Below are 21,428 nucleotides of genomic sequence, written 5' to 3' on the forward strand. Positions count from 1 at the left end.
AGTTCCTCTGGAGGACCAACAAACAGGGCATAGAAGCCGAGGCCTTCATAAAAACATCAGAGGAGCCCTGCTGGATCAGACCAGTGGTCCCTCTAGTCCAGCCTCCTGTCTCACACAGTGGCCAACCATTTCCTCTGGAGGGCCAACAACAGGGCAGAGAGGCCAAGGCCTTCGTAAGAACATAAGAGCACTGCTGGATCAGAGCAGTGGTCCATCTAGTCCAGCCTCCTGACTCACAAAGTGACCGAACTGTTCCTCTGGAGGGCCAGGAACAGGGCACAGAGGCCGAGGCCTTTGTAAGAACATAAGAAGAGCCCTGCTGGATCAGACCAGTGGTCTGTCTAGTCCAGCATCCTGTCTCACACAGTGGCCAACCATTTCCTCTGGAGGGCCAACAACAGGGCAGAGAGGCCAAGGCCTTCGTAAGAACATAAGAGCACTGCTGGATCAGAGCAGTGGTCCATCTAGTCCAGCCTCCTGACTCACAAAGTGACCGAACTGTTCCTCTGGAGGGCCAGGAACAGGGCACAGAGGCCGAGGCCTTTGTAAGAACATAAGAAGAGCCCTGCTGGATCAGACCAGTGGTCTGTCTAGTCCAGCATCCCGTCTCACAAAGTGGCCATCCAGTTCCTCTGGAGGACCAACAACAGCCCTCTGTGTGAGACAGGATGCTGGACTTGATGGACCCCTGGTCTGATCCCAGCAGGGCTCTTCTGATGTTCATATTTTCTTGTGTTATCAGAGCAGTGGACAACAGGGGCTGCTGCCCTGGGCCCCACACAAGGAGGGGTAAGAGAAGGTCAAGCTCCTGCTGCCGTTCTCATGGGGCCAGGCCACCCTTTGCTTGTTCCTTGGGGGGGGGGCAGTGTTTCTGGAGTCCCATCCTCGACTTTTGCCCAGGGCCCCAGAATGGCTGAGACTGCCCCTGCCTAATATAACCATCCTTGATGGGAGAGACCCGAACCTGTCGCGTCGTTGATCATGCAGGGAAGGAGACCCATTTGCAGTGACTTGAGAATGTCTGTTATTTTGTTTTCTTCTGTCACGGTAGGAAATGGGTTGCTGTAACATTTATTATCAACCTCACTGTTTCCAGTCAGGTCTTCTTAAGAATGTAAGAAAGAAGGAGAGGTGGAACCATGCATGTGTTCTGGCAGAAGGTTAAGAACATAAGAGAAGCCATGTTGGATCAGGCCAATGTACCATCCAGCTCAACACTCTGTGTCACTCAGTGGCCAAAACCCAGTGGCCATCATGAGGTCCACCTTCAGGGCCAGAACTCCAGAAGCCCTCCCACTGTTGCCCCCCAAGCACCAAGAATACGCAGCATCACTGCCCCAGACATAAGAACATAAGAGAAGCCATGTTGGATCAGGCCAATGGCCCATCCAGGCTAACACTCTTGTGTCACACAGTGGCCAAAATCCAGGTGCCATCAGGAGGTCCACCATCAGGGCCAGAACTCCAGAGGCCCTCCCACTGTTGCCCCCCAAGCACCAAGAATACGCAGCATCACTGCCCCAGACATAAGAACATAAGAGAAGCCATGTTGGATCAGGCCAATGGCCCATCCAGGCCAACACTCTGTGTCACACAGTGGCCAAAACCCAGGTGCCATCATGAGGTCCACCAGAGAGGGCCAGAACTCCAGAAGTCCTTCTACTCTTCCTCCCACCCAAGCACGAAGAATGCAGAGCATCACTTGCCCCACACAGAGTGTTCCATCTATACCTTGTGGCTAAGAGCCACTGACTTCCAACAGGTCCCCTCATTAGAGCCACACCTTTCAGCTGTATGTCTTCTGTCTTTCAGAACTCTGCTTCAGTCCTGGCAGAAGAACTCCACAAAGTGTAAGTATTCCCCCTCCCTCCCCCAGTCTCTTCTGTGTCTGTGACTTTCTTATAGTTGAAATATATCATCAGCTTTTCTTTTTAGCCCAGGTAAACTCACTACTTTTGGCAGAAACAGTGTGCCGTTGCGTTGGAGTCCCTTTAGCCTAGAGATCTTGTCCGTGCGAAAGAGCAGACATTGAATCACTAACTCATTTCTTCTTGAGTTGTGGTTCATAGTCTACTCGAAGGGCTTGCTTTATGAAATCTCATCTGGCCAAGTTTCTGGGCTGTTTGCACGATTTTCACCTTTATTTGTCTTGGCTGGTAGCGATAGGGGAGTTACGCTCTCTGTTGTCAAATGTATTCTTTTTGCTCTTAAAAGTTAGGAGCTTGTATGCATCATCTAAACCCGGGGATTGACTTTTTTCATAAATATATTTATTTATGTATTTGCATATTAATAATTTGGGACTTGTTTTTTGATTCACCCACATACTTTTGGCACATAATTTGGGACTTGTTTTTTGGATTTCGCTCACATTTTTTGGCACATGTTCACATTTATGAATGTTGTTGTTCAGTCGCACAGTCGAGTTCAACTCTTCACGACCCCATGGACCAGATCACGCCAGGCCTTCTGGTCTTGTGAATAGGATAGGATTTAACCAACCGAACAATGGGTTGAAATTATATCAGAACAGTTTTCGGCTAAACATTAGGAAGAACTTCCTGACAGTCAGAGTGGTTCCTCAGTGGGACAGGCTTCCTCCGGAGGTGGTGGGCTCTCCTTCTTGGGAGGTTTTCAAGCAGAGGCTAGATGGCCATCAGACAGCAATGCCGATTCTGTGAACTGAGGCAGTTCATGAGAGGGAGGGTGGGAAGGGTTGCCTCAGTGCTTGGTTCTCGTGGCCCTTTCTTACATGCCCAGGGGAATCCCGATCGCCACTTTGGGGTCAGGAAGCCATTTTCCTATGGGACAGCTTGGCCAGGGATCCTGGAGGGTTTTTTACCATCTTCTGGGGTCAGGTGTGCGTTGGGGGGAGGTATTTGTGAATTTCCCGCACTGTGCAGGGGGTTGGACTAGATGACCCTGGAAGCTCTTTCCAACTCTATGATTCTAATCTCATGGGTGGCTGCTTCAGAGCAGGAAAGGAGTGTTGGAATGAAATGCCGTAATCGCCAGTATTTATACCTTCCATTGTTACAAATCCTTTTTAGAAGCTCTAAAAGGTCTTCAGAAGGATTTCCCTTCGTCGCTCAAAGGTTGCAGCGCATTGTGCCTTGGTTGTTGTTTTAGCAGGAGGGGTGAACTCTGCCCCCGTGTGCCATAGTAGGGCTTGATCATGGGGCTTGCTGGTCACTTTAGTATGCGCAGGCCACGCTTGGAGGCTTTCCCCCCAGCAGTTTTTTATTTATTTATTTATTTATTTAGGTATTTTTATTCCGCCCTCCCCGCAAGCGGGCTCAGGGCAGCTAACAAGAGGGCAAACGCTCATATATAAAATCCAATAAACATTAAAATCATAACTATAACAATATATCAATAATAACAGTAAAATGTGCTTCAGTAGACAAGATGGTCTTAGATGTTATGGTGGCATCTTCCAGTCAGCCCCATTTGGGGTACCACTGTCCAGCAGATCGTTCCAATCCCATGTTGTTCATGCCACACAATGTATGGCTGAGCATCCCAGGGCGATTCCTAATCCCGATGGTATTGCCTCCGTTGGTGGTGGTGGCAGCGGCGGCCCCTATATGAAAGCCTGGTGGAAGAGCTCCGTCTTGCAGGCCCTGCGGAACTGCATAAGGTCCCGCAGGGCCCTGATCTCCTCCGGGAGCTCGTTCCACCAGGTAGGGGCCGCCACTGAGAAGGATCTCGCCCTGGTCGCAGCAAGTTTTACCTCCCGAGGACCTGGAATCACCAAACGGTTTTGGGTCCCCGACCGAAGTTCTGCATTCCCACTTTTGACGTCTTGTGATGTAAGCAATAGAGGAAGTTGCCTTATTGTGAATCAGGCCCATTGGCCAGTGTGGTCCACCACAGTCCCCTTTGATTGGCATCCAACCTGCAACGTTTCAAGCAGGATTCCCCCCCCCCCCCCAAGCCCTGGGGATAAAAACACAGAGCTGGAAGGGACCACCAGGGTCATCTAGTCCAACCCCCTGCACAGTGCAGGAAATTCACAGCTGCCTTTCCTCTCCTCCCCCCACTACCCCAGTGACCCCCGCTCTATGCTCAGAGGAAGGGAAGAAACCTCCCCCAAAAAACCTCATGAAAGCTCACACACTGTCACAGATTTTGCCAGTCTTTAAGATGCTCCTGGACTCTTGCTCTTTTCTGTTGCTACAGACAGACTAACACGGCTGCCCATCTTGATCTGCCTTTGATAGTTACGCTCTCTTTGCAGGTAGACACTGGCTTTTATGACTGACTTTGGAGAATTTTGGAGTGCACTTAACATTTCCATCCAGTGTGGTGCTGGTTGTTTGTGGTTTCTTTAAATGTTGATTTTGTCAGGGTCCTTAGTCAGGCTACGCAACACAGGGCTTCATGAGAAGATAACTGTTTATTGGTAGATCCAGTACTAGAAACACGTGTACAACTTGTGTCAGGAATGGCCGCCCATACTAGGGCCTCTGACTTATGCTAGAATCAAACAACCCCCCCTGTAAGCATGAGCCAATGGATACATCTCGCGTGCGTGGGCAAAGCAAGCAGGCAAAGCAAAAAGCCGTTCATTTTCCCAGCCGGGTAAAACTGCAGCTGGAGCATCTACAAGGTCAAGCATAAGATCGCAAACAGTTGGTCAGCCAGGGAGAGCCGAGACAGAAAACGGGAGGGCACCCCTCCACATTCCAGGCTTATGACAGGGCTACCTGACATCTTGTACTAAAACTGATCACTACTAATCCTCAGTCAAAACTGTCATTTAGTTAAAAAAAAAATGATTCATTTAATCAGAGAAAGGTGAATGCCTTATTGTAGTACATGGCAAGGCCAGACTCAGTATAACTTCCCCAGTCTTGATGACGCATTGCTAGCGTGCATTCATTCATTCGATGTTGTTGTTTTTTAATTGCAGGATTGCAGAAAAAGACAAACTCATCGGCCAAGCTGAGGAATCCTTAGCTGATGAACGGATGAAAGCAACCAGCAAGGAAGAGGATCTATTGGTACAGTAAAAGCTCAGACCTTACCTGGGGGAGCAGGGTAGTGGAAAGCGCCATCGAGTCGCAGCCAAGTTATGATAAACCCGTAGGATTTCCAAGGCAAGAAATGTTCAGAGGTGGTTTGCCACTGCCTGCCTCTGCGTAGCAACCCCGGACTTCCTTGGCCATCTCCCAGCCAAGTCCTGACCAGGGCCAGTGTTCCCTCTCAGCTGAGTTAGTGTGAGCTAGCTCACAGTTTTTTAGCCCCTGGCTCACACATTTTTTGTCTTAGCTCAGGAAGGGATGGCTCCAGAGCAAAACTAATTTAAGCAGTAGCCAAATGGCTCGCTCACCACTTTAATGCCGGTAGTTCGCAAAGCAGAATTTTTGCTCACAAGACCAGGGCTGACCCTGCTTAGCTTCTGAGATCTGCAAGGCAAAAATAGACCATGGTAACTGACCAGGCAGGCAAACAAAAGAAAAACATGCCATAAAGTAGATTTGAAATAGTAATAAAACACACACAGACATTCAAGCAATTCACTAGGAATTCAGTAAAGGAATATATGCTGTAGCATAAAACAGAGGTTTCCATTTAGTCTTCAAAACTAACGACCGATGGATGCGTCCTCCATGAACTTGTAGAGCAAGACACGGTGCCTTCAGTTCCCCAGGAGAAGGGGGATGAACTTGGAGCCAGAAAATGCATTGTGGGAGAATCTCTTTCACCTGACATTTCTTGGCCTTCCTGCTGCAGAGTTGCTTTGCGAGGGTGCATCCTTTGACCGTGAGTGACCCTAGCATTGTGGCCCAAAGAGGATGGCTGGAAACGTCCTTCCCGAATGTGGACCTTGTTTCTTCTCTTTCCAGGCTCTACAGAACATGAACATGTCCTTGAAAGCAGAAATGCAGAAGCTGCAGGCTCTGACGAATGAAAAGGTAAACAAGCCTCTTGTGCTCCTCGAGGGGAACCCTACCTCTTTATTAGTGATGCCGAATATTATTTGTGCATGCTCAGATGCAAGGGTTTTGGAAAGTAATCCTGCAGAGGGTGAGAGAGAGACTACGTTGGCTGTCACAGCCGTCTGGTGCAAATCTCTCGTTTTATCGACAAAGAAATCTTAACTGTTTGCCCAGGTCCTCATTTTGAAGGTAACAGCTCCAATTTGCCCTCCAACCTGGAATCCTCTTCTTACCCTAATTGTGGGCTTCATCCGTATCCATTAGAAATTATGTCGCGTTCTCATGGGGCCAGTTCTGGAAAGATTTGTGACGGGCCTCTCCTGGGTGTCGGGGGTGTGTGTTCCCACCGGTAGCCGTGGTTTCAGGCTGGGGTGTGCTGGCAGTTGGGGGTGGAGCCACAAAAGGGAGCCGCGATGGGACCTCAGAACGGCAGAGAACGGGGTTAGCAGCACCCCTCAGGTTCCTCTGCCCCGTGTGCTGGAGATCACTCGCCCTAGCTCTCTCTCTCTCTAGCCGTCGTGCGTAGTGTCTCCTTCTCACTCTCCAAGAGCCCCTCTTTTTATTCCCCATGCTCCCCTGCCAGCGCCGCCCATCTTCCCCGCCTCCCTCCTCCCCCATCTGGCCCCGCCCTCGTTCATAGGCCAGGACGCTCCTCGGGCGTCTGGGGTGTGGTCAGCGGTGAGCCGGTGGCGGTCTTCTCGGCCTGGGGCCGCGCCGCCGGGTGCCGTGGCCAGCTTCCGTTGTTGCCCCGGTGGACTGGGGCAAGATTGAAGGTAAAAGGAGAAGGGGACAGCAAAGGATGAGATGGTTAGACAGTGTTATCGATGCAACGGACATGCAATTGAGCAAACTCTGGAGGACGATGGAGGACAAGAGGGCCTGGCGTGGTCCATGGGGTCGCAAAGAGTCGGACTCGACTGTGTGACTGAACAACACAAGGGCAAGGTTCCCCAACGTGGTGCCCATGGGCGGCAGGGCTCCCGCAGACACCTTTCTTGATGTTCATCAAATGTTTTTAGAAAGGGGGCGGGGTCAGGTGAGGCTTTTGCCCAGCAGGGTTTCTGATTGGCCACTGAGATCTGATTGGCAGCGCAGAGTTTTAAGACGTTGTCTTGGCAGCAGGTATATGTATGCGAGTAAATATTTTGTACACAATATGGTCATTTTAGATTTCTGTTCACTGTACCTGTGGTGTCCTGCTTATTGGGAGACTGTTTCTCCTTTAAAACGCACTCTGTGTACTTGAACTTAGTAGATTTCTGCTGCCACTAGGAATTAAAAGAACAAAATGGGTTTCTGGGTATTTTTGGACTGTTGTTGAAGAAAGAAAATATAACTGACAAAGCTTGGCGTCACACACAGTCTCTCAAACACCAAAGCTCAACTCTGACAGGCTTATCTCTCTCTCACACACACACAGCCACACAGGCTAAACTCTCTTGCTCATACAGCCACACAGGCTAAACTCTCTTCACAACTCTCCACACTCGTATCTTCCAGAACACAGCATCACCTCAGAGACATCCGTCCTCCCACATTCTCAGTCATCAGCCAATCACATCACACTCATCTCCCTCTGTCACTCTCCTTACATTACTGCAGTCAAACGAAACGTTTAAAGAAACACACACACCAAAACAAGAAATCATTACGACACCTCTTGCCTGAAATATTGAAGAGTGACTGTTAGAGTTATGCCCGTCCTCCCTTGCTGAGATTTTGTGGTTGGCTTGACGGATGTAGACGAGGGCGGGCTGAGGTTGGAGAAGGAGTCGTTGGATTTGGGCCAGGGAGATGTGAGTTCAAATCCCCTCTAAGCCACAAATCTCAACCCCACAATTATAGAACAACCACCTGGCCCCTTCACTTTCAGTCTTTAGGAAGCAGCTGAAGACGATTTCATTTAGGACTTCATCTGGCTACATTGACTGGCAGTCCTTTGTGATTCTAAATCTCGGCTTTTGATGCCACTCTGGGGTTGGGAAGGAATTTCCATCCAGGCCAGATTGGCCCAGGGATCCTGGAGATTTTTTTTTTGTCTTCCTCTGGGCATAGAGTGGGGGGTGGTGGTCAGTGGGAGAGTGGGGGGCAGTAGCTGTGAATTTCTTGTGTTGCGCAAGGGGGGCTGGACTAGATGACCCTTGGGGGTCCCTTCCAGCTCTCCGTTTCTGTGTTCTTAATGTAGTTTGCTTGATATGTTTTATTTATGTCGTACACCGCCTTGAGCTCCATATGGAAGGAAGGCAGCTGGTAAATATTTTAAACAAATCGTTTAGCTTGGAGAAAAGAAAGCCAAGGATTGGGGTGGGGAGAGACATACGTGTGCAATTTGTAAAGACGTTGTAACTCCAGGGGACTCACTCTGATAGTGCTCTTGGTAGGGTTGCCAAGTATAGCTTACCTCCCCAGCGGGGGACTCCCGGGTGGATCCACGTCACCAGGAAGTGACGTTATGATGCCGGGCACGCTGGGGGGCGGGGCCACGACCATTCGAGGGGAAACCATAGAGTGCCTGGCGTCATAACGTCACTTCCGGGTGACACGCATGCCAGGGTGGGGTTCCCCCCGGGGCCCGATTCCGCGGCGGCAGATATCGGGCCTCCAAAGTGGGGGTTTACCCGCCCCCACTTGGCAGCCCTAGCTCTTCGTCCTGGCCGTGGGCGCAAAGGAGGGAACTCCTCAGGGTTGGCACACGTGGTTCTCTCCATCCACCCCCCCCCCCTGGACTGCTTCACAGCCAAGAGGGGATCTGGACCAGGTCTACTCAGACCTGCAACTGCCACAACACACAGACTCCCCGACCTTTTTGAGCCTGCGGGTGCCTTTGGAATTCTGACGCAGCGGGGAGGGCACGGCCACGAAAGGGCAGCCGCAGAACTCAAAGCCGGCCACAAACGGGCTGCCGTAGCTTCCCTTCCATCCCCCGGTGAAGCTCCTCGTGCCGGGGTGGCAGCTCTCCTGCCAAGGCAGCATTTTTAAAAATCCGCACAGCTAAGCAGATCTCTGACGGCCAGTCGGAAGCCCCGCTGTACAAAAGCCCCACCTCGCCAGGAAAGATGGGCACCACGTTGGAGACCCCGGTGTACAGAAATCCTGTTGCCACTCAGCTTTAGCACAGCTAAGCAGATCTCTGACGGCCATTCGGAAGCCGCGCTGTACAAAAGCCCCACCTCGCCCCACTCTCTTTCTAAAAACAGCTGGCAGGCGCCAGGAAAGACGGGCACCACGTTGGAGACCCCGGTGTACAGAAATCCTGTTGCCACTCAGCTTTAGCTTGCCTCGTGTGCTCTTTCGGATCCTTTGCGTGGGCAGTGTATTTCATGGTCCGGAGCAGCAGCGTCCCGAGCGCCAGCATCCCTCCGTCGGAAATAAAGTGCTTTCCTTGAAAGCATTGAAGCAGAACGTGGTTTCATTGAGCAGATACGGCCGCGTGTGCTTGCTCTGTTTCAGAGGCAGGGAAGAAAACGAGCACCGCTGCTCCTCTCTGCTTCCAGGGGAGAGATGGGCGCAGGGAGAGGCCGAAAGGGCCAGGCTCGGTCTCCGAAGCTGGCGGGCGGTGGGGTTCACAGAGAGTCCGGCTGCAATCTGACACACTGAGTGACGCTTAATCCTCTTTATACCTAGGCGGCGGCTGCGCTCGAGGTGGAAAGGATGCAGAAAAGGTAAATCGTGGGGTCTGATAAACCTTCATGCAGCAGGGGCGGGGGCGGGCAAGTCCGGCGTGCAGTGCCGTAGCGAGGAAGCGCCCATCCCCCTTTTAACTGCTTTCCTCTCCGTCCCTCAGCACTCAGGTCAAAGATGACAAAATCAGAACACTAGAAGAGCAGCTTCATGAACACCGTTCCAAGACTACAGGCGTACAGGAGGAGCTTCAGGTACCCGATTGCCCAGGGCGAGCTTTCCCAAAGTGGGACGACTGGTTGGCAGCGGGGCGTGCCAGGGGCTGGGCGGTTTTGGAGCACGCTACAACTCTTCAACCCAAATCCGTTTTTTAAAAATTATTTTTTATTACTGGGTTTTTAAAAACAGACAAAACAAACCAGACAAAAAAATAAACAGAGCAACAGTTCCATAGAGGGGAGAGAGCAAGATCTCTCCAGAATCATAAAAACATATATGAGATAAATCAGAAACATAGTGTGGTAGTTGTAAATCAGATATGTACAAACAGTCAGTGTTCTGAAAGTAACTTCAGATATTATCTTAGATCTAAGCCAAATAATGTTTCAGGTTCAAGTTTCAAGTTATCTTCGATCTAAGCCAAATAGTGTTTCAGGTTCAAGTTTCAAAAGTATATCATTGATTTGTATAAAGGATTTGCTGGACTTAGATCAGATTCAACCATATTGTTAATGAGTTAATACCAGGATGCTATAAACTTCTCTTCAAATCTGCTAGAGGAAAGATTGAGTGTGCTAAGTTTTATTCATTTCGTAGAAAAAGAGGTGCAGGAGCTCACTAGCATAACTTATTAGCATATGCTACACCCCCTGACATCACCGGAAGTGTGTCAGAAGGCAACACCCAGCTTTCAGGCTCCACTGGACTGTTTTGGATTGCTAGCTATTGGGGGAGACTGGGACGTGCAGATCTGTCCTCACAGAGGAGGGAGAGCTTGTACCTGAATAAAACTTGGTCTTAAAGGTGCCACTGGACTGTTTTGGATTGCTAGCTGGGGGGGGGGGGCTCTGCAACTTACCTGGCTGCTTCTTGCTCCTCGTGGCCTGACTGAGGGCTGCTGGGAGCAGGGGTGGGGCTTGTTGCATGTGCCTGAACCCTGGGCTCCTTACTGCCGGAGCTCCGCTCCCGTGCGCTCCTGCAGGAAATGACCCCTGAATGAGTGAATACCAGGATGCTACAAATTTTTCTTCAAATATGCTGGAGGAGAAATCAGGTGTGCCAAGCGGTATTTTGGACACAGCAAAGTGGTCCCAGATACGATTTTGCCAGGATTGGATCGTGGGGGGCGGGGGGGGGGGAGTTTGTCTAGCCATGCCACGGCTCTGGTGTTTCTGGCTATGGCTAGCAAAGTGTGGATCAGATCAGTCTTACTCTCATTGCCCTGTGGATCTGACCCATTGTTTAGGAGTAGTGTTAATAAAGTTCTCTTGCCTGCGTTCTGTTTGTATATTAGAACTAAATGCAGAAAGCTTACCCGAAAGGAAATAATTGGGGAGAGAAAGAGTTAAGTTAATGCTGGGCCGTTAGGCGCAGTCCAGGCTGCATGAGCGTTAAGGAGAATAGCGAATAGCGACTCTGAAAGCACACTGCATTACACGTCTGTCCCCAGCACCACTTATGCGCACCTGGGATTTCTTGGTGTCTCTGCACCTCGTAGGCCTCGTGCGTGGTCGTTAAGAGATGGGGAAAAGGCCCCAAACTGTATATGCCTTAATCGGCCCCCCCCCTCCCCTTTTCTTTCCAGTTGTAATCTCATTGTTCTGTGTTCCATCATCGTGGTGTTAACAATGGTTAAGGCCAGGGGTCATTTCCTAAAAAAAGAGGCGCATTAGCATACTTCATTTGCATATGCCACACCCCCTGACAAAGGGTAGGCAAGCAGGCAGACATGTCTGGGTCCCCTGCCTGATCTTCTCCAGGTGCCCCGCGGCCGTGGGGCGCCTGGAAAAGATCGGGCGGTGAACCCAGGCATGTTTAGAATGCCTTTATTTCCCTTCCCTACATGGGGAAGGGAAAGAAAGGCATTTAAATCCCCCCAGGTGGCGGCGGCGGCGGGGGGGGGCTCTGCAAGCCTTCACTGGCCCATCCGCCTTGGCCGGGGGGCCAGGAAAGGCGGTGGGGGGGCGCCCCTAGGTTCCTTACTGCCAGAGCGCCGTTCCGGCGCGTTCCGGCATGAAATGACTCCTGTTTATGGCTAACCATCTGTCAGTGCCCTGACCTGGACAGCCCAGGCGAGCACGATCTCAGAAGCTAAGCAGGGTCGGCCCTGGTCAGTATTTGAACGGGAGACCACCAAGGACTTCCAGGGCTGCTACGCAGAGGCAGGCAATGGCAAACCACCTCCGAAAATCTCTTTCCTTGAAGATCCTAACGGGGGCGCCAGAAGTCAGCCGCAACTGGACAGTAAAAAGGGAGGCAAACTAGTTGATGGGCAGTCGATTCTGGACAGACGAAAGGCATTATACAGAGAGCGATTAAAAAAAAATGTAATTTGCTGCCAGAGGCTGTAGTGATGGCCACAGGCATAGACAGCTTTAAAGGAGGGTTAGATTCATAGAGGAGAGGTCTATCAGTGGCTGCTAGTCATGGTGACTGAATGGAACCTCCATGTTCAGAGGCACTAAGCCTGTGAGGCCCAGTGCCAGGAGGCAATATCAGGGAAAGACCTCGGTCTTCGTGTCCTGTTGTTGGATCTCCAGAGGAACTGGCTGACCACTGTGTGTGACACGAGATACTGGACTAGATGGACCACTGGTCTGATCCAGCAGGGCTCTTCTGATATTCTGCCTCGGCCTCTGTGCCCTGTTGCTGGCCCTCCAGAGGAACTGGTTGGCCACTGTGTGAGAGAAGATGCTGGACTAGATGGACCGCTGGTCTGATCCAGCAGGGCTCTTCTGATATTCTGCTGAAGGCCTCGGCCTCTGTGCCCTGTTGCTGGCCCTCCAGAGGAACTGGTTGGCCACTGTGTGAGAGAAGATGCTGGACTAGATGGACCGCTGGTATGATCCAGCAGGGCTCTTCTGATGTTTTAACCAGAATTCCCTCTTAATCAAGGCTCGCTGATAACAAAAGAAGCCTCCAAATATGCAATATGACATGGCCTATGAAACATCTTAAGATCTCTTTTTAAGAAGGCTGTTGAAAGGTCAAAGTGTGCTGTGGTGCAGAAGTAAAGGGGAGGGGAGGTTCTTCCGTATGCTGCCAATGTAGTTGGGTGCCTTGCTGTATCTGATTTGCTTAGTGGCGTGAAGCAGTCAGAGAGGAAACTAAGCTTTGTTATTTTAATGGGAGACTGAATCATATGCTTGACGATCCTTTGGTGGGACTTCAAAGTGCTTAAGTTTGGCTTCGGTTGTATTCCAAGATTTTTCCTTTTTCCTATCAGAAACGTGTGTATCACTTGCATTGCTCACAGTGTGCTCTGGTTACACCCAGTGTTTTGGGGGGTTTGGAGCAAATAAAAGCTGGAAGGTTGCTTAATCAACCTTTCAGATGTAGAAAAGAGCAAGAGTCCAGGAGCATCTTAGACAAACAAAAATTGTGGAAGGGGAGGAGTTTTTGTGAGTCATGGCTCACTTCATATACTCACGTTAGTCTGTCTGTAGCAATAGAAGAAGAAGAGGAGGAGGAAGAGACTGGATTTATATCCCGCCCTTCACTACCCAAAGGTGTCTCAGAGCGGCTCACAAGCTCCTTTCCCTCCCCCTCCCCACAACAGGCACCCTGTGAGGGAGGTGGGGCTGAGAGAGCTCTTGACAGAAACTGCTCTTTTTCGAGAACAGCTCTTGTCAGAACTACGGCTTGCCCAAGGTCATCCAGCCAGGTGCAAGTGGAGGAGTGGGGAATCAAACCCGATTCTCCCAGACTAGAGTCCGCGCACTTAACCACTACACCAAACTGACTCTCTTGGTGAGAGCAAGAGTCCAGGAGTACCTTAAGGGCTAACAAGATTTGTGGCAGGGGATGAATCTTCTTTGGGTATCTGAAGAACTGAGCAGCGTCACAATTCTTGTTTGCCTTTATTTATTGATTGATTTGATTTTTACCCCACCCTCCCAGCCAGGGCAGGCTCAGGGCGGCTTACATAAGAAAACAGTAAATAAGACAACAATATAAATATCCATATAAAATACACAAAAGTCATTAATACCATTAACATAACGATGGCGGTACAGCTGTAGTAATGTGCTTTCAGCGGTACATCCACTATCGGCGAGCTCAGACTGGAAATAGAATTGGCCCAGGGCATAGATGGTAACGTGGCTCCTTACCTACATTCGCGGCCCTGTGGAACTGTGAGAGGTTCCGCAGGGCCCTGATCTCATCCGGAAGCTCATTCCAGTACGTTGGAGCTGCCACAGAAAAGGCCCCGGTCCTGGTCGATACCAGCCTGGCGACTTTAGGACCGGGGGGGGTGTCAATTTTGCGACCCGGACCGTAGTGCTCTCTGTGGAACCTGAAAGTGCTGCTGGACTCTTGCTCCTTTCTACATCTAGAAGGCTGATTAAGCAGGCATGGCTACTTGCCTCTAACCAGTCCACGTGGCCTCCGCAAGGACTCCCAGCCCCATCCAGGAGCTTCCCCGAGGTAGCTGTGTTAGTCTGTTGCTGCAAAATAGTCCAAGAGTTCAAATAGCACCTTTAAGACTAACCTTAAAGACTAAGACTAAGTGAGTGGTGGGTGTCGCCTTATGACACACTTCCGGTGATGGCAGGGGGTGTGGCCTTATGACACACTTCCGGTGATGGCAGGGGGTGTGGCATATGCTAATGAGTTATGCTAATGAGTTCCTCTAGCTCTTTTTCTACGAAACCATCCCTGGTGATGATTCCTTAGCAGTGTTGGGTGCTTCCCCAAGGAGCCTGCCTCCAGGGCGAGAGGCTTGTGCATTTGTTTCCTGTTCCCAAACCTTTGAGATGCTCTTTAGCATGCACCGTGTCTCCACCTCGCCCCAGCTGTTCATTTCTTCCCTTGCTCAATCCTTCCTCCGTTTGTCCTATTTGGCCTTCGAAGCAGACTCCTTTGCTCGGTGTTCTTTAAAAGGCCCTGCAGCATCTGAAGTACTTTTCAAGTTTCCTTTATACCCGTCCCTTCTGCTTCAGGGATTCCAGTCATTTTCCACAAAACATCTTCCCCATCTCCGGAGTGCTTCATATATATGATCTCTGTAAGCCTGTGTGAAGTATCCCTCGAAAGCCTGGTGCCGTGTGTGGGAGTGTTGGTAAAAAGGGTCTTCGCCCTCTGAAATCAATGAGCCTTGCTTTTAAGAACGTAAGGGAGACCCCTGCTGGATCAGACCAGGGGTTCATCCAGTCCAGCATCCCCTCTCACACAGTGGCCAGCCAGTTCCTCTGGAGGGCCAACAACAGGGCACAGAGGCCAAGGCCTTCATTAGAACATCAGGAGAGCCCTGCTGGATCAGACCAGTGGCCCATCTAGTTCATCATCCTGTCTCACACAGGGGCCAACCAGTTCCTCTGGAGGGCCAACAACAGGGCAGAGAGGCCGAGGCCTTCATAAGAACATCAGGAGAGCCCTGCTGGATAAGACCAGTGGACCATCTAGTCCAGCATCTTGTCTCACACAGTGGCCAACCAGTTCCTCTGGAAGGCCAACAACAGGGCATAGAGGCCAAGGCCTTCATAAGAACATCAGGAGAGCCCTGCTGGATCAGACCACTTGTCCATCTAGTCCAGCATTCTGTCTCACACAGTGGCCAACCAGTTCGCCTGGAGGGCCAACAATGGGGCATAGAGGCCAAGGCCTTCATTAGAACATAAGAAGAGCCCTGCTGGACCAGTGGCCCATCTAGTCCAGCATCCTGTCTCACACAGTGGCCAACCAGTTGCTCTGGAGGGCCAACAACAGGGCAGAGAGGCTGAGGCCTTCATAAGAACCTTAAAACAGCTCTGCTAGATCAAGACCAAGGGTCCATCTAGTCCAGCCTCCTGTCTCACACAGTGGTCAACCAGGTCCACTGAAGGGCCAACAGCAGGGCAGAGAGGCCGAGGCCTTCATTAGCCGAGGCCTTCATAAGCAGAGGTCCATCAGTGGCTATTAGCCACAAGGTATAGATAGGGACTCTGGGGCAAGTGATGCTCTGTCATCTTGGTGCTTGGGGGGGGGTCAACAGTGGGAGGGCTTCTAATGTCCTGGCCCCACTGGTGGACCTCCTGAGGGCACTGGTATTTCTGGCCACTGAGTGACACAGAGTGTTGGACTGGATGTGCCTTTGGCCTGATCCAACATTGGTATCTCTTATGTTCTTATGTTCTTAACATCAGAAGAACCCATCTAGTCTAGCATCCTGTCACATGCAGTGGCCAGCCAGTTGTCAGCCAGGTCTGACAACAGGACACAGAGTCCGAGGCCTTCCCCTGATGTTGTTGCCTCCTGGCTCTGGGATTCAGAGGATCAGTGCCTCTGAATGTGGAGGTTCCCCTCAGTCACCATGGCCAGTAGCCATCGATAGACTTATCCTCCATGAATTGGTCTAATCCTCTTTTAAAGCTGTTTATTCCTGTGGCCATCACAACGTCCTCTGGCAGCGAAATCCCCATTTCAATCGCTCTCTGTGTAAAGAAGTATTCCCTTTTGTCCATCCTGAACCTACTGCCCATCAGTTTCATTGGATGCCCCCAAGTTCTAGTATTTGGGGAGAAGAAGAAAAAGTTCTCTTTGTCAACACTCTGCATGCATAGTTTTATAAGCCTCTCTCATGTCCCCCCTTCCCCACAGTTACGTCCTCATCTGACAGTTTGTTGTAGTGGTTAGGAGCACAGACTCTAATCTGGGAGAACCGGGTTTGATTCCCCACTCCTCCACTTGTAGCTGCTGGTGTGACCTCAGGTCAGTCACAAGTTTTCTCAGAGCTGTTCTCTCAAGGGCAGTCCTTGAGAGAGCTCTCTCAGCCCCACCTACCTCACAGGGTGTCCGTTGTGGGGAAGGGAAAGGAGATTGTAAGTCGCTCTGAGACTCCTTCGGGTAGTGAAGGGCGTGATATAAATCCAAGCTCCCCTTCTGCCCCTGCAGTAGATCAATGGCAAGCCATTGTTGCCCAGGCAGGAATCACTGCCTGTTGGGTATCTATTAATTCATCTAATAAATAAATCTAACGTTTCAGTGAATAAACGCTTCATTTGTACCCCATCTTCCTCCCCAGTGGGGACCCAAAGCGGCTTGCCTCAGTCTCCTCCTCTCCATTTTCTCCTCACAAAAAACCCTGTGAGGTAGGTCCGGCTGAAAGGGTGTGCAGCTGGCCTGAGCTCCCCAAGTGACCTTCCATGGCGTGTGTAAACCTGGTGTGAACCTGGTTCTTCCAGGCTGACACTCCATTCACTGCTTCACGCTGGCTCACATTGGGTACCAAACCCCAAAGCCCGACTCTCTGATCTTCTCGCTCTGTTCCAGGACCTAAAGGATCAAAACGCAAGTTTGCACATGGAAATTCAGAAGCTGCACGCCTCCTTGTCGGAGCAGGTAGGCGCGTCTTTGCGGTTCAGAAGTTGAAATAAATAAATGACTCAATCGGACTTCTACAAAAGCACAGCATGCACGCGGGATATCTCATCGGCTGCCGAGGTTTCCTTCCCACTCAAATGCTAGCGGTCCTTTGACATGAACTCAAGATCTGTTTTGGCAGCCGGAAGGTTCAAGCCATCTTGGTACCTCCGGCCACGTTCGGAGGGTGGTGCTTTGTGGATGAGCGATGTTCTAGGAGCCACAGCGGATGTTGCTCCTCCGGCAGAGTGGTGCAGGCTCGCTGGTGGCTCGACTACTGAGGCTTAGAACCATACAATCACAGAGCTGGAAGGGGTCCCTACAGGCCATCTAGTCCAACCCCCTGCTCAATGCAGGATCAGCCTAGAGCAGTGGTGGCGAACCGATGGCACGGGTGCCCGAGGTGGCACTCAGAGCCCTCTCTGTGGGCACACGTGCCATCGCCCCAGCCAGTTCCAGACCATCATTAAAGTGTCGAATTCTCTGCCAAATAATTTTAAGTAAATGAAAGCATTTGGGATTGCTTTCCTTACTTTGTTTGGATCATCTTAAGTTAACGTATGGGTTGTTTTTTCTAAAGTAAAACCTCAGTATTCAGGTTAAATTGCCGTGTTGGCACTTTGCGATAAATAAGTGGGTTTTGGGTCGCAGTTTGGGCACTCGGTCTCTCAAAGGTTCGCCATCACTGGCCGAGAGCATCCCTGACGAGTGTTTGTCCAGCTGCTGCTCAGAGACTGCTGGTGAGGGGGAGCTCGCCACCTCCCGAGGCGGCCCATTCCACTGCCGAACTACTCTTTTTACGGCTGTGCCCACCCAGGGGTCATTTTGTAGAAAAAGAGGTGCATGAGCTCATTAGCATAACGTATTAGCATAGCTCATTTGCATATGCCACGCCCCCTGACATCACTGGAAGTGTGTCAGAAGGCAACACCCCCACTCAGGCTCCAGTGGACTGTTTTGGATTGCTAGCTATTGGGGGGGGGCTGAACGCGTAGATCTGCCCTCACAGAGGAGGGAGAGCTTGTACTTGAAGGTGGGCCGGGGGGGGAGGGGGGCTCTGCAACTTGCCTGGTTGCTTCTTGTTCCTCATGGCCTGACTGAGGGCTGCTGGGAGCAGGGGGTGGGGCTTGTTGCATGTGCCCGCCCCCTGGGCTCCTTACTGCCGGAGCTCCGCTCCTGTGCAGTCCCGCAGGAAATGACCCCTGTGCCCACCAGATCATGTCCGAATTCCAAAGATGCCCACAGGCTCAAAAGAGTTGGGGGATGCCTGTCCTCGTGGGCAAATCACAGCCTTCGTATTTGCCTGCCTGGTGGTCTGACGGAAGCACTCGTGTTCTTAGAACAGAGGCAGGCATGTTGGGTCGTCTGCTCCAGATGGCAGCAGGGTATTAGCCCCTCTGCGCTCACGCTGCCTGACCCAGAAACACGTTTTGATGCAGCGGAGGCCGGGGAACAGGAGCAACAGAGATCTGGAAATATTGCTGCGGTAATCGGGTTTCACGGGGTCGTGGCAGGAGCGGGCAGTGTTTCGTCTGGCTTTGCCACTTTGGATATTCTCAGCTTCTCCCCTGCCTTCTAAGGTAGCATGACGCTTTGGGATGCAATGAGTCCACGGTTACACCTGACTGGAAACGTCATGTTCTGTAAGAAATGTGCTAGCCTGCAGGGCGGCTGTCCCCAACATGGGGCCCGTGGGCTCCACGGTGACCTCCGACACCTTTTGTGTCTGGCGCCGTCTCCTGCCACAGGCCACCACACCGTGTCGGCATTCTGAAGGCGCCTGCAGGCTCAGAAAGGTTGGGGACGCCTGCTGCTGGGGCACGGGTGGCTCTTTGTCATGTTTTCTCCTACGGGCTGTTGCAGCTCCCTTTTGAGGCTCTGCAGCCACAACGTTAGCTCTGGGTGAGGAATGGGAACTGTGTTGTTAGCAGGGGTCATTTCCTGCAGGAACGCACAGGAGCGGAGCTCCGGCAGTAAAGAGCCCAGGGGGCGGGCACATGCAACAAGCCCCACCCCCTGCTCCAAGCAGCCCTCAGTCAGAGCAAGAAGCAGCCAGTTCAGTTGCAGAGCCCCCCACCCCCCCGGCCCCAGCCCCCCGGTCCAAAACAGTCCAGTGGCACCTTTAAGACCAAGTTTTATTCAGGTACAAGCTCTCCCTCCTCTGCGAGGACAGATCTGCACGCCCCCCCCCTCCAATAGCTAGCAATCCAAAACAGTCCAGTGGAGCCTGAGCGGTGGGTGTTGCCTTCCGACACACTTCCGGTGATGTCAGGGGGTGTGGCATATGCAAATAAGTTATGCTAATGAGTTATGCTACTGAGCTCCTGCACCTTTTTTTCTATGAAATGACCCCTGGTTGTTAGTAATGCTCCCTCTGAGCTGTGGAGTCTTGTGAGCAAAACTTCTACTTCGTGAGCTCCTGGTATTAATATTGTGAGCAAGCGATTTGGCCACTGCATAAATTAGTTTGCTCTCGATCCATCCTTCCTGAGCGAAGACAAAAATGTGTGAGCTGGAGGCTAAAAAGCTGTGAGGTAGCTCACACTAACTCAGCTTAGAGGGAACACTGGTTGTTAGGCTCTAAGACCTGCCTTAAATGGAGGAAACTAATGCTCCTCTTTGGCCAAGGCAGAAGTAGTTCCCAGTCCCTGCATCAGAGATGCTTTAACTGGATGGAACCAAGACTGAACCTGGCCCTTCCTGTATTCGAGTGAGACAGAAGTACTGCAGAGCACCACATCTGGCGGAAGAGGGACTTGCAGCTGGCGTTGACAAAGCTGCTGAAGTTCCCCGAGGCCAGGAACTGATAGGGAGTCTCGGGTTGGTGTAGTGATTATGAATGGTGGACTCTAATCTGGAGAACCGGGTTTGAATCCCCACTCCTCCACATGCAGTTGCTGGGTGACCTTGGGCCAGTCACAGTTCTCTCAGAGCTGTTCTCTCAAGAGCAGTCCTCAAAAGAGCTCTCTTGGCCCCACCTACCCCACAGGGTGTCTGTTTTGGGCAGAGGAAGGGACAGTGATTGTAAACCACTCTTGAGACTCCCAAGGACAGGGCAGGGCAGGGTATAAACCTAGTTTCCTCCTCCCCCTCCTTCGCTGTGGAATGGATAGCCAAGAGGGAGGGGCCACGGCTCAGTGGCAGAGCATCTGCTCGGCATGCAGAAGGTCCCTGGTTCAATCCCCGGCATCTCTGGTTAAAAGGATCAGGCAGTAGGTAAAGACCCCTCTGCCTGAGACTCTGGAGAGTTGCTACCAGAGTAGAAAATACTGAGGCTGATGGACCAAGGGTTGGATTCAGTATAAGAAGAAGAAGAGAAGAGATTGGATTCACTACCCGAAGGAGTCGCAGAGCGGCTTACAAACTCCTTTCCCTCCCCCTCCCCACAACAGACACCCTGTGAGGCAGGTGGGGCCGAGAGAGCTCTTTCAAGGACTGCCCTTGAGAGAACAGCTCTGAAATAGAAGAGATGAGATTGGATTTATACCCCACCCTTCACTAATCACTACCCAAAGGAGTCTCAGAGGGGCTTGCAATCTCCTTTCCCTTCCCCTCCCCACAGCAGACACCCTGTGAAGTAGGTGGGGCTGAGAGAGCTCTTGAGAGAACAGCTCTGAGGGAACTTGTGACTGACCCAAGGTCACCCAGTTGGCTGCGTGTGGAGGAGTGGGGAATCAAACCCGGTTCTCCCAGATTAGAGCCTGCCGCTCTTAACCACTACACCAGACTGGCTTCATGTCTTCAGGGGAACCAGGTGTGGTCCAGATATCTCAGCATCCCTCAGCAAAGCAGAATTAGTGCCTCGGAGGCCTAGACGAGGCACACCAATGCAGGAAGCCGGATTCTAAGCAGGCCGATGTTCAGCCAAAGCTGCAGAGGGAATCATTGTTTCCTTTCTCTTTTCAGGCTAATACGGAATTGTTGGAGCAAATGGAAAGAAGGTAAGAGCTGAGGGCGTGGGTGGCAGTCTGGGCGAAACCGTCGGCAACATCTCAAGTAGCCGTTGCCTGAGCTTTTTTCTCTGGGACTTTTCAAGCCTGAACCTGTAGCATGTTCACTCCAGTAGTAAGCAGCATCGCTGAGTTTAGTGATACTTAACTCCCAAGAGAGACCAGCGTGATTTTCCAGGGTAGCCCTGACCCGGATGGCCCAAGGCAGGCCCGATCTCGTCAGATCTCAGAAGCCAAGCGGGGTCGACTCTGGCAAGTACTTGGACGGGAGACCTCCAAGGAATACCAGGGCCATGACACAGAGCCAGGCAACAGCAACACACCTCTCTGAATGTCCCTTGCCTCCAAGCCC

General features: G+C 51.5%; 1 protein-coding gene across 1 annotated transcript in view; it reads left to right on the plus strand.

Annotated features, from left to right (window-relative positions):
- KTN1 (kinectin 1) overlaps window positions 1–21,428 on the plus strand; it is a 128,991-nt gene that overhangs the window by 36,822 nt on the left and 70,741 nt on the right. The window contains exons 12-18 of the mRNA XM_015407425.1: window positions 1,813–1,850; window positions 4,916–5,006; window positions 5,853–5,921; window positions 9,570–9,607; window positions 9,730–9,820; window positions 17,037–17,105; window positions 21,033–21,067. Coding sequence (XP_015262911.1) covers window positions 1,813–1,850; window positions 4,916–5,006; window positions 5,853–5,921; window positions 9,570–9,607; window positions 9,730–9,820; window positions 17,037–17,105; window positions 21,033–21,067 — 431 coding nt within the window. The remainder of the gene's footprint in view (window positions 1–1,812; window positions 1,851–4,915; window positions 5,007–5,852; window positions 5,922–9,569; window positions 9,608–9,729; window positions 9,821–17,036; window positions 17,106–21,032; window positions 21,068–21,428) is intronic.

The sequence above is a fragment of the Gekko japonicus genome, unplaced genomic scaffold (genome assembly GCF_001447785.1).
Source record: "Gekko japonicus isolate JY-2015 unplaced genomic scaffold, Gekko_japonicus_V1.1 scaffold367, whole genome shotgun sequence".
Taxonomy (NCBI): Eukaryota; Metazoa; Chordata; class Lepidosauria; order Squamata; family Gekkonidae; genus Gekko; species Gekko japonicus.